General features: G+C 48.4%; 1 protein-coding gene across 10 annotated transcripts in view; it reads right to left on the bottom strand.

Annotated features, from left to right (window-relative positions):
- PTPN3 (protein tyrosine phosphatase non-receptor type 3) overlaps positions 1–15,034 on the bottom strand; it is a 107,175-nt gene that overhangs the window by 21,623 nt on the left and 70,518 nt on the right. For 8 of the 10 annotated variants that reach the window (XM_060154654.1, XM_060154657.1, XM_060154656.1 and 5 more), the window contains 6 exons: positions 11,736–11,831; positions 9,003–9,189; positions 8,762–8,836; positions 7,446–7,502; positions 6,033–6,189; positions 3,243–3,403 (listed from right to left, as the gene is read on the bottom strand). In XM_060154654.1, the coding sequence (XP_060010637.1) occupies positions 3,243–3,403; positions 6,033–6,189; positions 7,446–7,502; positions 8,762–8,836; positions 9,003–9,189; positions 11,736–11,831 (733 nt within the window). The remainder of the gene's footprint in view (positions 1–3,242; positions 3,404–6,032; positions 6,190–7,445; positions 7,503–8,761; positions 8,837–9,002; positions 9,190–11,735; positions 11,832–15,034) is intronic. The other 2 variants (XM_060154658.1, XM_060154660.1) reach the window with 1 other exon arrangement.

Here is a 15,034-nt window from a genome sequence, read left to right as displayed (position 1 = left end):
TCTCACGTAGAAACAGCACGTTGTTGTTACCTATATAATTACACAAAGGGTCTACAGCTGTTAAGAGAACAAGCTCCATGAGTGAAGCCTGCCTGGTTTCCAGTCAGGCTGTGCCGTTTACTGTGAGATAACCTCTCCGAGACCCTGATCCAGCCCTACAGCAGGCTGCTGTGAGAATGCTGTGAGACACGCCTGTAAAGCCCTTGGCACACAATCAGGGCGCATTAAAGGTTTCCCTTTGTCTTCCTTTAGGATTCCCCTCCTCTAGCAGCTGTGTGAGACAACTTCTCCCACCTCTAGCAGTGGTTGTTAAATTGTGTTCCACAGTCTAGGGGTCCTTGGGGGGCAGTGTGGAGACGGACAGGCAGGGCTCCATGGATCCCACCGGCTCCATCACAGAGCAGATCTGCTGTTATGTTCTGTATTTTGGAATTCAAATTTACTTATTTAAAAAGAAGGTTTTTCGACTTAATTTCTAGGAAATGTTTAAACTAAATGAAGGAAATGTGTACGTACTAAAATTTAACCCTAAAAATTCTATGTTCTCCATATCTTATTTCTTCTCTAGTCCAACCATAAGCTCTAAAGGCAGGACTTAGGATGGGCAGCAGCGGGACAATGGCTCTGGTACGATCTTGACTCTCCCATCCGCAGGATCAGCCTGTGCATTAAAACCTCCTGGTGATCTTGTTAAGAAGCAATATCCAGGCCCCCTCCCTCCCAGTGTGGCTGATTCAGTAGTTAAGGGCTGGGCCCGTTTAAACAAGCTCCTCAGGTGATATCCGTACAGATGGTCAGGGTGTCACCCTTTGAGAAATACTACTTAAAAACACAGGGGGACAAGTGGGTACTTCTTTCTAAAGCATTTTTTATCTTCCTAATGAATTTCAATGAACACTGTTCAAGGAAAACCTGATAGGGGATTCCTGTATGTAAAACAGGAAAGTGCAGGGCATTTTCTGCAGCATCGGTCAAGACCAGGCACCGTCTTTTTCCTCACCAAGAGCCCACAGCGCCTCCTTGTGGACAATCTTATCAAAGAGACCCGGTTCGTCTTGGGTGAAGGGCTTCCATCACCTGGCGACATCTCCCAGGACTCCTTGAGCGCTGCTCACCCCCGGGAGGCCTGTTTCCTACCTGACACCCTCTGAGCTTAGTCTGCATTAGGGTCCAGGAGGCTGTGACCCTCCTGGAATACCCTCCCCTCCACACTTAATCCCATCCACCCTCTATTAACATTACATGTCACCCCAGAGGACCTCCTGGAATCCTCTCACCTCCAGTCCCTACAGAACATACAGTCTGTGGAATGAAATCTCACCCTATCTTGGTCTTTAGCTGTTTCTGGGACTCGTGATACATTCCCAAAAATATACCAAAATTAGACCGTAAGCTCCTTGGGGTCAGAAATCCAGCTTCTCCTTCCCTCACTGTGCTCCTGATGTAGCATTTGGCACGTGGTGAATACCTAATACTCGTTGAATGAAAGAACAAATGACTCCACAGTGCCGTTCCCCTCTGACTTTCCTTTTCGACTCCCTCCAAAAAGAATAAAACTGATATATTCTGGCTTTGAAGTGCTCCTTGTTTCAATTATTTTGGAGAGTGTTTAAATATAATTGAGTTTTAGTGTTTAAAATGTTTGTCTCGGGGCTTCCCTGGTGGCGCAGTGGTTAAGAATCCGCTTGCCAATGCAAGGAACACGGGTTCGAGCCTTGGTCCAGGAAGATCCCACATGCTGCGAAGCAACTAAGCCTGTGTGCCACACCTACTAAGCCTGCGCTCTAGAGCCCGTGAGCCACAACTACTGAAGCCCCTGCACCTAGAGCCCATGCTCCACAGCAAGAGAAGCCACCGCAATGAGAGCCCCACGCACCGCAACGAAGAGTAGTCCCCGCTCACTGCAACTAGAGAAAACCCGCGCGCAGCAATGAAGACCCAATGCAGCCAAAAATAAATAAAATAAATTTTTTAAAAAAGTATGTCTCAATTTTGAGCTTTTTTGCAATGAAAAGCCAGAGAATACAACTTCTACATTTTCTTCTTTTAAAATCTTAAGCCTACCTAGCCTCCTCAGGCAACTGGAAAGAAGAGCTCTCTCTCTTTGTAGATGTTCAGTATATGTCTAGCAAGTCTATCCAAGTAACTATATTATTCCTACCCTCTTATCCTGATTCCAGCTTATTTTTTGTCTATATTATCTGTCAAGGCTGTCAAGTTCAAAATTTCCTATTGATTGTTTTTGGTGGGGTCAATTCACCTTTCCCTTGTGGGTTTTACTTCTTACTATTGTTCAATACACATTGCTTTAATAATGTATTTTATTTACATTCTATTCCTTACACCATTATAGAATAAACCTTTCTCTCACTCAAGACTCTCTGCTTTGCTTCCTTCTTGTTTGATACTCACATTACTCATGCCTTCCTGAATCAATATGCAGTCACATATATTTGATAAATGTCCTAGTTTTGCTTCTGTGACTTTTTCCTTTATACAACTTTCCAATAAACTCGGCAGTGCAGATTTCCGCTTTTGAATCTGACCTGAGACTCTCTCCTAATTTAGGGATCCAGACTGTGTATGTTGTCATTAATCATGATCAGTTTTCTTTCACTGGCCTACTTTATGCTTCTCTGTGCTCTTCTGTTACCTTTTTACTGCACGAACTACTCTGTTTTCTACAACTTTTTAAAAATGTGGAAGACAAACATACTGTGTTTTCATTCTGTTAGTGATCAGTAAAGCTGACTTGAACACAAGTCTCCTTGGGTCCTACTTTGTTTTGTGAAGTCTCTGCATGTGCCTTTGTCAACAGGCTCAATCCCATGAGCAGAGGTCGCTCCTGGGGAGGGAAGACGTGGTCTGACTTTGGTTTCGTGTCCACACGGTTCTGGGGACCTTGGGAAGCCCAGCCCCTGTGCCCTCACGGGGCCCAGCTCCCCCATCATCCCTCTGCACCCATCCACGCCGCCTCTCCACTACCTTCGACTGCCGAGTGTTCTGAGCTTTTGTGTTGGCAGCTAAACATGCTCAGAGTCCCACCTCCTCGATTTCTGACGTTTCTCCATGACTCCTGATCGTTACTAGAACGGGGGGCAAGCGATGGGCCATGGTCCCCAGCCCGCTTTCTCCCTGAGGTCATGAGTCCCTCTGTGGTCCCTCCATGAGCACAGCTGCCTGGTGACTTAGATGACCTGGCAGCAGCTGAGCAGCCCACCGAGGCACTGGGGGTCTCTTACCTCAAACTGGATCAGCACCGTCCCGCTTTCGAGGCCCTTCTTTAGCTGTTCCATGGATCCCTCCAGCGTGCCTCCACCCTCCGGACACACGGGGAAAATGGCCTCTGGGAAAAGCTGGTTCAGATCATCTTCAGATTTGATGTCAGCAAACGAGTGGACAGCTGCAGCGGACGAGAAAGAGCTTGTCTGGCTTGCGCAGCCACGTGCTGGGTGATGGGATTCCTCCCCCCAAATTAGACTTACGACACCTGAATGCAGATGGTTTAAAACATCTTATTAAATGATTAAGCACACAGTAATCATTTTCACCAAAGATACAACTTCTCGTTGAATGATTCAATATGTACTAATTATACAAAATGCCTCTCCCGTTGCGGAGCACAGACTCCAGACGCGCAGGCTCAGCGGCCATGGCTCACGGGCCCAGCCGCTCCGCGGCTCGTGGGATCTTCCCAGACCAGGGCACGAACCTGTGTCCCCTGCACTGGCAGGCGGGCTCTCAACCACTGCGCCACCAGGGAAGCCCGCTGGCTAGTTTTAAATGACTGTGTTTAGTACTCAAGAGGCTTTTGCCAAAGATAAGAGAAAGGGAAAGGACGTTTTTAAAGAAAACAGATTTTCTCCCTTTGCTCTCTGTGACCTGGTTATTCTTCTACCCCTGCTCTTCCTTCCTTCTCCGGTCCCTTTCATTTGCTCCCTTAAAACAGGCATTTTTGCAGGAAACTGGTGCGGGGCCTGACCCTGTCTCCACACCACCACCGCCCCGCAGAGCTCAGTCAGTTAGTCTCTAACTCGAGGCCATTGTTAGGTGGGAGGCTCCCAAGTAAACATCTCTAGTCTCCTCTGTGCTTCCTCTTTGGAAATCTCCCTTCACATCAGACTCAATACAGGTAAAAACAAACAGAGGACCCCCTCTCCCCAACCAAGCACAATACTTCCCAGCCTCACGTGCCTCTTTCTGTCTAGTCACTTCAAACTTTGGGATCATCTCTGAATGTTCCCTTTCTACCCAGAAAGAGAAGTCACTTCCCTTACCCAAGAGCCTTCAATGACTCCCCACTGCCTTCAAGATAACAGGAAAGGAGAAAGAAAGGAACCACTCTTGTGTTTTCCACATAGTTGAACTGAATCCTCACAACTCTGAACCAGCGGTCTTTATTCCCATTTTACAGATGAGGACACTGATTCACAGGGCAAAAGAGCTGTCCAAAGTGACCCAGCCTGTCAGGGTGGGACACGGGAATTCAGTCCACATGTCTGACGCTAAAGACCACATTCTTCCCACTGACCACAGAAGCTCAGATCTTCTGCTTATTTTCATGATTTCTGTCCTATCTGCTATTCCCTATGTTACTATTTTTCTTTTAATCAACTCATTTTTTACTTGAATGTTTCTTTTAAAAATGAACTTACCATTACAGTGATAGAAAATCAGTGGCACTGCTCTTTAAGCTCTAATCGTCTACAGACATCTGTTTCCCTCACCTCACACAGGCGCCAGCCCCTTGCCATGGGTTGGTGGAGGACCCCCTCCCCGCCGGCCCGGCCGGAATGCTCTCGTTCCAGCCCCTCATACTGGCCAGCACGTCACACGGCACTGCATGTGGAGAGGCCTGCTCCCGATCGCTGGATTCCTTCCTTCTCTATTATCACGTGGCCTTATCAGACACACGGCAACTTACTTAACCTCTCTGTGCTTCCTCATTTGGGGGTAGGAATACCAACCTCACGAGAACATTGTAAGAGTTGAAGAGGATAATTACGCAAAGCGATTAACACAGTGCAGGCACTTCGCTGGTGCTGCAGAGACATCAGCTACTGTCACTAGTGACCCCTACTGTGTGCCGAGCACGGAGCTGGGTTTGGTGGGGATGGGTGGTGGGAGGAGGTGGGTAGGGGTCTGGAGAGATCTGGCAGGGCCTCACGGAGGAGGTGGGATGAGAGCTGGCACTGGGAGTTTCGGTGGGAACAGAGAAGGCAGGCATGAGGGGGCGTGGGCTGTGCCGACAACTGTGAGGGCAGAACGGAGACGCGGGGCCAGGGCTTGAGTCGCGTACTTCATCCACCTGCAGTATTTGAGAGCTGGGAAGGAGGACGCGAGGACTCGGCTTGTTGCTTTATGACAACAACGACAACAACGATAATAGTAGCTATATTCAACAGAGGTCGCCTTTCAAATGGCCACCAAGTACTGGGCAGCATCTTTGATGCCTTCCAGTATGAGTATCATTTACTCTTCCGAGGGACCCTTGCAGGTAGCGACTATGTCATCCTCATTTTACATTAGAGGAAACTGAAACACAGATTGGGTGAGAAACTTGCTCAAGGTCCCTGAACCCAGTAGGAGGCAGAGTTCGAAGAGCCCCAAGGCAGCCAGGCTCCTGCCCCACTCTGCTTACCGCCTCTGCAACAAAAACCAAATGCACATGAATAAAATATAACCTGGTCCTTTGAGGAAGGGTTGAATATGCAAATGCAGACAGGGCCAGGCAGCTAAGAGGGGTGTGTGAAGTAGGCTGAGCTGGGCCTGGGAGGAATGGGGGAGGGGAGGGTCACACCTAGTATAAAAAGGGGTGGAGGGTGCTGCCTACCTGCAGAGGACTGGCCATGAGGGATGGGGCCCTGTGGAGGCAGATCTCCATATTTTTCAAGGGAGAAGTCGGCCATCAGGTGGTCACGGGAAAGCCCTTGATTTTCCCATGTTGGCTACAAGTGCAACATCGCAAAACCATGGAACAGGCTGTGGAAGGCCCTCTTTGCTAAGGCTCCTCCCCCGCGGGTGGCTGTTACCTTTCCTCCTGATCACCAGGGCCAGCTCCCGTGTGTGCGACTCCCGGCTGGCTTTGATGAACATCACCACTTGGTCATGGGTGTGTTCTGAGATGTCCCGGCCGTTGATTAGCACAATTTGATCCCCTTCGTTCAGCTTAGGAATGCAGGTGTCCGCCTGCATGGGGGAAGAGCGAGTTTCTTCTGTTATCATAACACAATCCTCAAGGGAAGAACCTGATGTTTTCTGAGCCCCGACACTTGAGACCATGACCAAGTTCTCTTCTTCTCCCTCAGGCATTACTGTCTTTATTTTTGCCTCCACTGCAATGTTGACATGGTAGCTGGCAGTGGGATTTTAAAGGAGTCCTGCTCAGAACCTACGTTATGAAACATTTTGGAGTAAAGCTAAGAAAACTACTGAGGCTATTTCTCTATGGTAGCCAGGCTTCACTTATTACTGTAATGTCATAATGACTTCAATGCCTCTATCTTTTGTTGTCTAGATGTGTGGTTAGAAAATGATTCGTCAGGGCTTCCCTGGTGGCGCAGTGGTTGAGAGTCCGCCTGCTGATGCAGGGGACACGGGTTCGTGCCCCGGTCTGGGAAGATCCCACATGCCGCAGAATGGCTGGGCCCGTGAGCTATGGCCGCTGAGCCTGTGCTCCGCAACGGGAGAGGCCACAGCAGTGAGAGGCTCGTATACCGGTAAAAAAAAAAAAAAAGAAAAAGAAAAAGAAAATGATTCGTCAGCTAAAAGCGAGTATTTATCTATCTTGTGATGGAGAAAGCCTTTGCAAACATAACCCCAAAGGCAGAAGCCATTATGGAGAGAAGCCATGCATTGAACAGTGTGGGAATGAAAGGCTTCTTAACTCACAGAGGCCACAAGCAGTAAGAAAAGGTAAACCACAAAGCTTAAGAGTAAAACTCCCAAACAGGCACCTTCTTAGGAGGCACAGGGACCCTTTGGTGCTCACTGTTATACAAAAGCAAATCACCTCCTAGATGCCTAGAGCCCCAGATAGAGGGCTGAAAGTGGGGAGGGGGAGGGATACAGGGGCCGTGAGCCCACTCGGAGCGAGCAGAACAGCAAACTCTAAGCCCCAGTTTCCTTCTTTCGGGCAGGGCTTCTACATTTCAACGTGCACACCAGTCATCCGGGGATCTGGTTAAAATGCAGATCCTGGTCCAGGAGGTCTGGGTGGGGCCCAAGAGTCTGCATTTCCAATGAGCTCCCAGGTGATGCTGGTGCTGCAGCTTCGGGGACCACAAGGCTCTGGAACAAGGCCTCCATTCTTTCCTTCTATCTATGTGCATATGCATGTACACACACTCTCTGCTGCCAGTAACAAAGAAACAGGACACAGAAACAGAAATCTGTTACATGTAGGGGAAAGCAAACTTGGGAAATAACAGAATATGTTTACTTACAGGTGACTCTGGGTTTATCCTTGATACCACAAGAGGCATCTTTTGATCCACTCCTCCCTGTAAACATGTAGATTAAAAAACCACTTGAGTCGTTCACAGCAACAAAGACATGCAGATATCTCTGACACAAGGGAGGGCTCAAACTTCCCTTGAACTTATTCTAATTGCAGGCGTTGGCACCTTTCGGAATGACAAGGTTCCTGGGTCCCTGGGTCTAGTGGGCCAACCAGAAAGAAGGCTGCTCAGAAGCCTCCCACTGCCATCCCCACCTTCCACAGACCAAAGATGCACTTAGAGGAAGCAGCCTCCTTTCAAAAAATGCAAACATCCCCTGGAGAAGGACTCAAGAAGCACAGCCCCTAACTGCGGAGGGACAGGGGGTTTTCAGTGGAGGAGAGGAGCTGTAGAAAGGCCCCATGTCGTGAGGGCTTTTGACCTCCGAGAACAGGCTGTCAGCAGGGCTGCGGGTATTGGAAAGGAGTGCGTGATGGCAGCTGCGGGGTGGGCAGCAAAGACCACCTGCCCTCACTTTGCTCTAGAGTAAACCTTTTCTGTACAGGGCCAGATATTATCTATCTTGGCTTTGCGGGACAGAGGGCTCTGTTGCAACTTCTCCACTCTGCCACCGTAGTGCCAAAGGAGCCACAAACCATTTGTAAATGAATGAGGTGTCTGCGTTCCAATAAAATTTTATTTATAAAAACAGATGGGATTTGGCCTGCAGGTCATAGCTTGCAGAGCCTGCCTAGAGGGAGGCAGAGGAGGGTGATGGCCCTGCACTTGAACCACTGTTCTCTCTTAGCAATGCTGAGGGGTTCCCATCTCTCTGAGCCTTAGTGTGCATCTATAAAATGGGTTTTAAGGGCTTCCCTGGTGGCGCAGTAGTTGAGAGTCCGCCTGCCGATGCAGGGGACATAGGCTCGTGCCCCGGTCCAGGAGGATCCCACATGCCGCGGAGCGGCTGGGCCCGTGAGCCATGGCCGCTGAGCCTGCGCGTCCGGAGCCTGTGCTCCACAACGGGAGAGGCCACAACAGTGAGAGGCCCGCGTACCGCAAGAAAAAAAAAAAAAGGGTTTTAAAATTCCAATTTCACCACTTAATAGAAGAACTCAATAAGGTGATATAAATAAGTACACAGAGCAGGCACTCGGTGTGAGGCAGCTACTATGGCCACAAAGAAAAGCTCCCAATTCTGAAGGCTGAGCCAATTTTCTTATGCAGCCTTGGGTACGTGGCACATTTCTAATGGAAGTTAAAAAGTCATCTAAAGACTGTTTCAGAGCATCAAATGTCCTTATAAATTACACACAACATACCTTTAGATTAAATCCAAATTTTCCATCTTCATCTGGTGTGATGCGGATCAAGACTAAGTAGCCGTCACCATCATTCTGGAGAACGTCAGAAAATCATCAGTTATCTCACTTCTTTCTCCAGTGGTTGGCGATATGCTATTTTCTTTGAGTCATAACCACCTAATCGCCCGTAAGGCAGCCCTGCACGGGAGGCCTGGCTGGGTCGGCTGCCACTTCAGCCGCAGCACCTGGGGTCACGCACCTTGTCACAGTAGTACTGGCTGGAGTCCTCGGTGGAGCCCCCTTTGGTCACCCTGTGGAAGTCCTCTAAGAACTGCTGATCGACGCCATCTGGGGAACAGGAGCCTGGAGCATTTGAAGATGGAGACACAGAACTGGATGACTTCTGGGTCAGGCAGCTTTGTGCTGGGTTGTTCTCGGATATACTCCTTCATCGTGGGGAAGGAGGAGATATTTTAATAACTGGATTAATATTTTATCAGAGCAAACATTACTGACTGTTGGGGCCTGGCATCTCGCGGCTGTCACCAATCCCTGGAACCTTAGAAGAGCTCCAGAGGTCAAGCCCAGGGCTCAGGCACATCCAGAGTCCACTGGCTGCCCATGTCCCCAACTGGCCTAAAGATCATCGCCTTTAGTTTTGGGGAAAAGGGGAAGGAGGGCAGGGTAGTACCAGGAACTGCTGAAAACTCAGCTGCTTTGGAAGGGTGATAGGGAAATATGCCCAGCTACTCTGGTGCTTAATTACTGAAGCTCACCCAGATGCATGCGTCTCCATCCCTTTTGAAAGCTTTTCCCTTCCATCTCACTCCCACTCATAGCTCTGCTTCACAGGACAGTTCGCTACCCAAAGGAAATGGGACTAACGTGGCATATTCAGGACAATTTATATGAATCCTAGTTTACATTATTCACCTGTGACATCCATTAATGCCTCCACTGAGATTATACATTTTATTTTTCTCTAATATAAGTCCTTTTGTATCTTGGAGCTGCGCGGCCCAATATGGCAGTCACCAGTCACGTGTGGCTACTTAAATTTAAGTAAATTAAGATTAGAAAGTTCCTCAGTTGTACCAGTCACATTTCAAAAATGCTCAACAGCCACACGTGGCTAGAGGCTCCTGCACTGGAGAGCGCAGTTACAGGACATTTCCATCATCGCAGGAAATTCTACTGGATGGCGTTATCTTCGAGAATTACAGACTATTACAACTGAACAGACCTCTGTGGTCATCTGGTTCAACTCCCATTTCACAGATGAAGAAACAGGTCAAGAGGCGCTGAGTGACTTGCCCAAGGTCACACAGCTTTCCCCTCAACTGACAGACAGAAGTCTGATGAACATGACTCCCCCAGCACCTCTCCCCTCTCCTCTCCTCACACCAGGTCTGCTCCTAAGACCCTCCTCTCTAACCTCTCAGGGCCACAGGGATGAACACGGTGTAGGACACGCAACTTCTCTGCATCATGCACACCCACACTAGACCCCTTCCAGAGCCACAGTCCTAGCAGAAGATGCCTTTAAAAGCCAACAGAATATGGGGTTGTCCTCATGTTCCACAGACTCCTCCATATTCTAATCTCATTCCAGGTTAGTGACGGGAAAGGTGAGCAAAGACAGACATTCAGTGAAACAAACAGACAAAAGACAGCTGCTGCTGCCTCTTTATTTCAGGTCCTTATCCGTGAAGTTTTCATTAATGTAGTGCTTCTGTTTCCTAGCAAGTTCAAATTAGCTTACTTTAAATATAAAATCTGTATCATAGTCACACAAAATGATTCACAATCTCAATTCATTTGAATAAAAAAATTCAGTGACAGAGTAGTACAGAAGTAGAGCTATTTGCAAGAGAAGAGTTTGGCCTTAAGGTTTTCAAGTTGGATGGGAAGGCATTTCAGAGAGAGGACATTTTGTTATGTACTAGTGGTATGTTTTCAGACTGAAAATAAATGAGACTTTAATTTACTTAAAAGGAAGCTAAAAAAAAAAATTCTCCCGAAGTTGGGCAACTTTTCTAAGTTTTGATGTTTATAAGAGCACCTCCTAGTGGCAGAAAGGGAAACTTGGAAGTTGCTAAGATAAAGCCAAAGAGGTTTAGGAAAAGCCATTTCCAGCTCTAGGGGTGGACCTGAACCTTTACTGTGAAGCCTCAAATAGCATTCATACTTCAAACATTTGGAAGAATCTGGAGATGAGAGCGATGGAAAGGGTGATGACATTTAAACAGAAGAGCAAGGTGACAAAGCAGAAGACAACAGACTTTTCAGTAAACTGTATTTCTGTATTCATTATATTTAATTTCTAAATTCTGAATTCCGAATTACATTATATAGAATTTAGATGACATCTTATAAGGTTTTAAAGTATTTTTCTTTTTCAGTAGAAAATGTAATGGTCTATCCCAAACAGCCCATAGTACTAAAAATAACATATTCAATGTCATTATGTGTCCAATCCCATTTTCTAAGTAGGGGTGGAGAGCTTACTCTCAGACGGTAATTTATTAAACATGACAATATTTTTTTGGCTGATCAACCATGTACAGACGTTCCCTGTAGGCTGCAGTAATGCTCCGCTCAGTGCGGAGGATGGACAGACAGATGGCGAGGAGGACATGTGATGACAGGAAGCAACAAGAAGGTGGCAGCTGGACGCAGCACAGGGGTGCCAGGAGTGAAGGCGCCACACCAAGTGGCCTTCCTCCCTACCAGGGCAGGACGCGAGGTGCAACCGAGGGGAGAGCCCAGTGGGTGAGGACGGAGAGAAGAGGGGAACCCCTGGGGTTTCAGTGGGTAGCTGTGAAAGGGGCAAAGAAAGGGGTAGCAGGAGGGAGCTGAAGCAACTGATCTGCTCCTGAGGCCGGAAGGGAGACCATCACTGCCGTCGGAGAGCCAGAGTGGCCAGGGAGACACTGGCCACCCCAGCTCCCTGGGGTGAAAGGGGCAGAGACAGACAGACAGACAGACTGACCGGCAGACAAACGGGTGCTCGCCCTCAGAAGCCGACGCTTCAGAACTGTAAATGCGGTAGTCATCGGAAACAAAAGCCAGGACAGAGTTCATTTCTCTGAGGGGAAGCAAGGTTAGAGACAGTTAAAATGGCAGGACTTCCTGGGTGATGCTTTTCATACCATTCTTTTCTACACCCTAGAGAATGACAAAGGCCCCCGCGTCCCCCACCACCCCCGCACAAACCTGTTAGCCAAGCAAAGCTGTGCTCCCACTGAGGGTTTCACAGCTCTCACTGGGCGCCCGCAAGGAGGCACTGGCTATGGTGGTGATAGAATAGGGGCCATTCCACGTGGCATTTCTCTCCCAAGTCTATGAGCTTCTCGAGGTCAGGAGAGACCCTAGTCCTCTGCCTAGTCCTCTCCTGGTGTACTTAACACAAAGCCAGATATCTCACATGGATCCCGACATAAGGATCACCGAGTAATAGAAAGCATGTCTCCGTGGTATGGGTGTTACGACATGGAGACGTTCTTCAGGTGATTCTCTTTTATCTCTGCGATACATGCCAAGGGCCCGAGATCGAAACTTCACTCAAGAAGCTGCGGAGGTGGCTGAGGGAATGTGGGTCAGAGATGCCGCTGTCTGAGCTCTACGTCTCATCACGCATGGAATCAAGGGTCATGCACCTGTCCCCAGGCTGCCCGCTCAGACGCTGCGATAACTTAAGGGCAAGAAAGCACTTGTTGAATTTCCGTCAATTCACGCTTGAACTCTTTGATGAGAATTTCTCATTGACACAGAGCCTGCAGCAGCACCTACCATGGGGACCTGCTCACAGAAGACAGGTAACCAAGACTCGTTACAGGAAATCTGAGTCCTTGGCGTGCAGATTAGATGCTGTGTGATGTGGGGGCCTGCCGTGGAAGTGGCAGAGGGGGTACCCACTGTAAAAACTTGGGAGCTTGTTTGTACTTTAGCCAAGGGCCACATCTGCTTCATGTGACCATCTCCCCATTCACCTGTCCATCCATCAGAGCAGTCACGGAATATCATGAAGTGTCAGGCACCACGCCAGGTTTGGGGGAAGGAGAGGTGAACAGGGCTCTATCCCTGCCCTCAAAGAGCTCGCTGTCTAGTTTAAGATAGAAAAGGAATCAAATATTATCATCATGCTGTAATGGAGATGCTCAGATGTCTAGCATACAGTGGGAGGCCGGGAGAGGCTTCGCAGAGGAGGGGGCGCTTGAGTCTGAAAGATAAACCAGTAGAAGTTTAAACAGGTAGTCAAGAGGGAAGAAGAAAGTGTTGGGTGGGCCAAAAAGTTCCTTTGGGATTTTCCATAAGATCTTATGGAAGAGCCCGAACAAACTTTTTGGCCAGCCCTACATTTTAGGCAAAACTCTCATAATAAAAAAACTTCAGTGGTATTTGCAGAGGCATGAAATTTTGAAAAAGCACAGAAAAGGCATTTAAGCGGGGGAGTGACATGCTTGGGCATAAATTTCAGGAAAATGAGCCTGTTACCCTTGTTAAGGATGGTCTGGAAGGAGGAGAGACTAGAGACAGGAGGACACTTAGGGCACTATTGCAACTGTCCCTTCGAGAGACGATGGCGGCTACACAGGGGCAGTGCGGGGTGGACGGCGGAGGGGTCCAGGTCAAGGGATGTTCACGAGGGAGAATCAACAGGTGAGAAACTAGATGACGCAGGCGGAAGAGAAGGAGCTGTCGAGGATGCCTGAAGTTCCCATCGGGGCCCACTGGGTGGTTCTGAAACGTGGCCCCACTCACCAAGACAGGAAGAGCCACAGGCTGGACAGAAGATGATGAGCTGAGATCAGGCCAGGCTGGGTTTAAGGTATTCGTCAGCTGTCCACATGTAAGTGGCCCAAGACCAAGTGAAGTGCAGGCAAGGTGCAGGGCAAGTGGACACAAAACTCCTAATGAAACCCTGTCGCTGGCTGGTCTCCTGTGGGGAGACACAGCTTGGACCACTGGGTTGTCCAACTAGAGAACAGGCTGCCACACGGCAGGAGAGCTGCCCATCACCGGCAGGGTGACCAGGTGACAGGGCAGAGGGAATTCCTACACTGGTGATGCAGCTGAAGAAGGGGATTCCCAAAGTTCCTTCCAATGCAGAGAAGCCATTTAAAAACATTTCTTAAAATAGTGGTGAAATACACATAATATAAAATTTACCATCTTAACCATTTTCAAGTTTACAGTTCAGTAGCATTTAAGTATATTCACATTGTTGTGTGTACAGAAGTTTGGAAATAAAAGCCGACAGCTGTCCCCTGTCCTTGGAACAAGACAGGCTCTAAAGAAGGAAGTAGGCAAATAGCAAAGGCACCAAGCCCCATTCACTGAGGAGAAGTTCTTCAAACACAACCCTCATCCGCCCTCAAATTTGTTTTCCTCCAGCTTCTGCTCTGCAAAGTCATTTTTTTCCCTTGGGAAACACCCCCTCCCATTTTCCTGGGTGGTGGGTTGTTTTTGTTTTTGGAAACTTCCTTCTCTGCAGATCTTGGCCTTCCTTGGCTCTGAAACAAGGAAAGGAACATAGAATGTCTGCGAGAGTAACAAGAGGACAGCCTACTCGGGCATAAAGCAAACTGCCAAGGACTCGTAACTAACCATAAACTTTGCTGCGCTGCTATAAATACGCAACAAACCAAGGTGACTTATCCACTAGGATGATGTCCAGAGTCTGAACTGCACCACTCAGGTTTAGAGCCAAAGTCGAACCGCTCTGTTTCTTCCTTTCTCTCTTTCTTCCTCTTGTTTACATGGGTACAGAACATTACACTTCATTCTTCTTTCTAAAAGGAACTCTCCTTGCTGTCTGTGATGTTATTCATCTGATTTCTGACAGGATACTTCCTTTTGCCTCTTAACACACTAATGTGTTGTATAAAGCATGTGCAGTGTTTCTTAAACATTTTGAAAATACTGTAGCCCACCCTGGGTATCTGTGGATACAACCAAGCACAGATCGAAGTAAATCCGGGGATACGAAGGGCCAACCATACTTAGCCATTTTACATGGATTCTGGTATCTGTGAGGGTCCTAGAACCAATCCCCCTTGGGTACCGAGGGATGACTGTACTCACTGAAGACACCACCGCAGTTTTTTCTCCAAGTACAGACTAACCTTCCCTTCTTGCCTTGGGCAATGGAGGGCCACCAGACTCTCAGGGAGGCCAGCTGCCTCTGAAAACCCAGCAGAAGGTGGCTTCCTGCCAGCAGGAAGGGGTCCCCTACTTAAGTGAGGTGCTAGGGGCTGAACTCTTTCAACCGTTCGCCCCACTTGCAAA

Source organism: Lagenorhynchus albirostris, chromosome 7 (genome assembly GCF_949774975.1).
Source record: "Lagenorhynchus albirostris chromosome 7, mLagAlb1.1, whole genome shotgun sequence".
In the NCBI taxonomy this organism is placed as follows: Eukaryota; Metazoa; Chordata; class Mammalia; order Artiodactyla; family Delphinidae; genus Lagenorhynchus; species Lagenorhynchus albirostris.
This window is presented reverse-complemented; position numbering and strand designations above follow the sequence as displayed.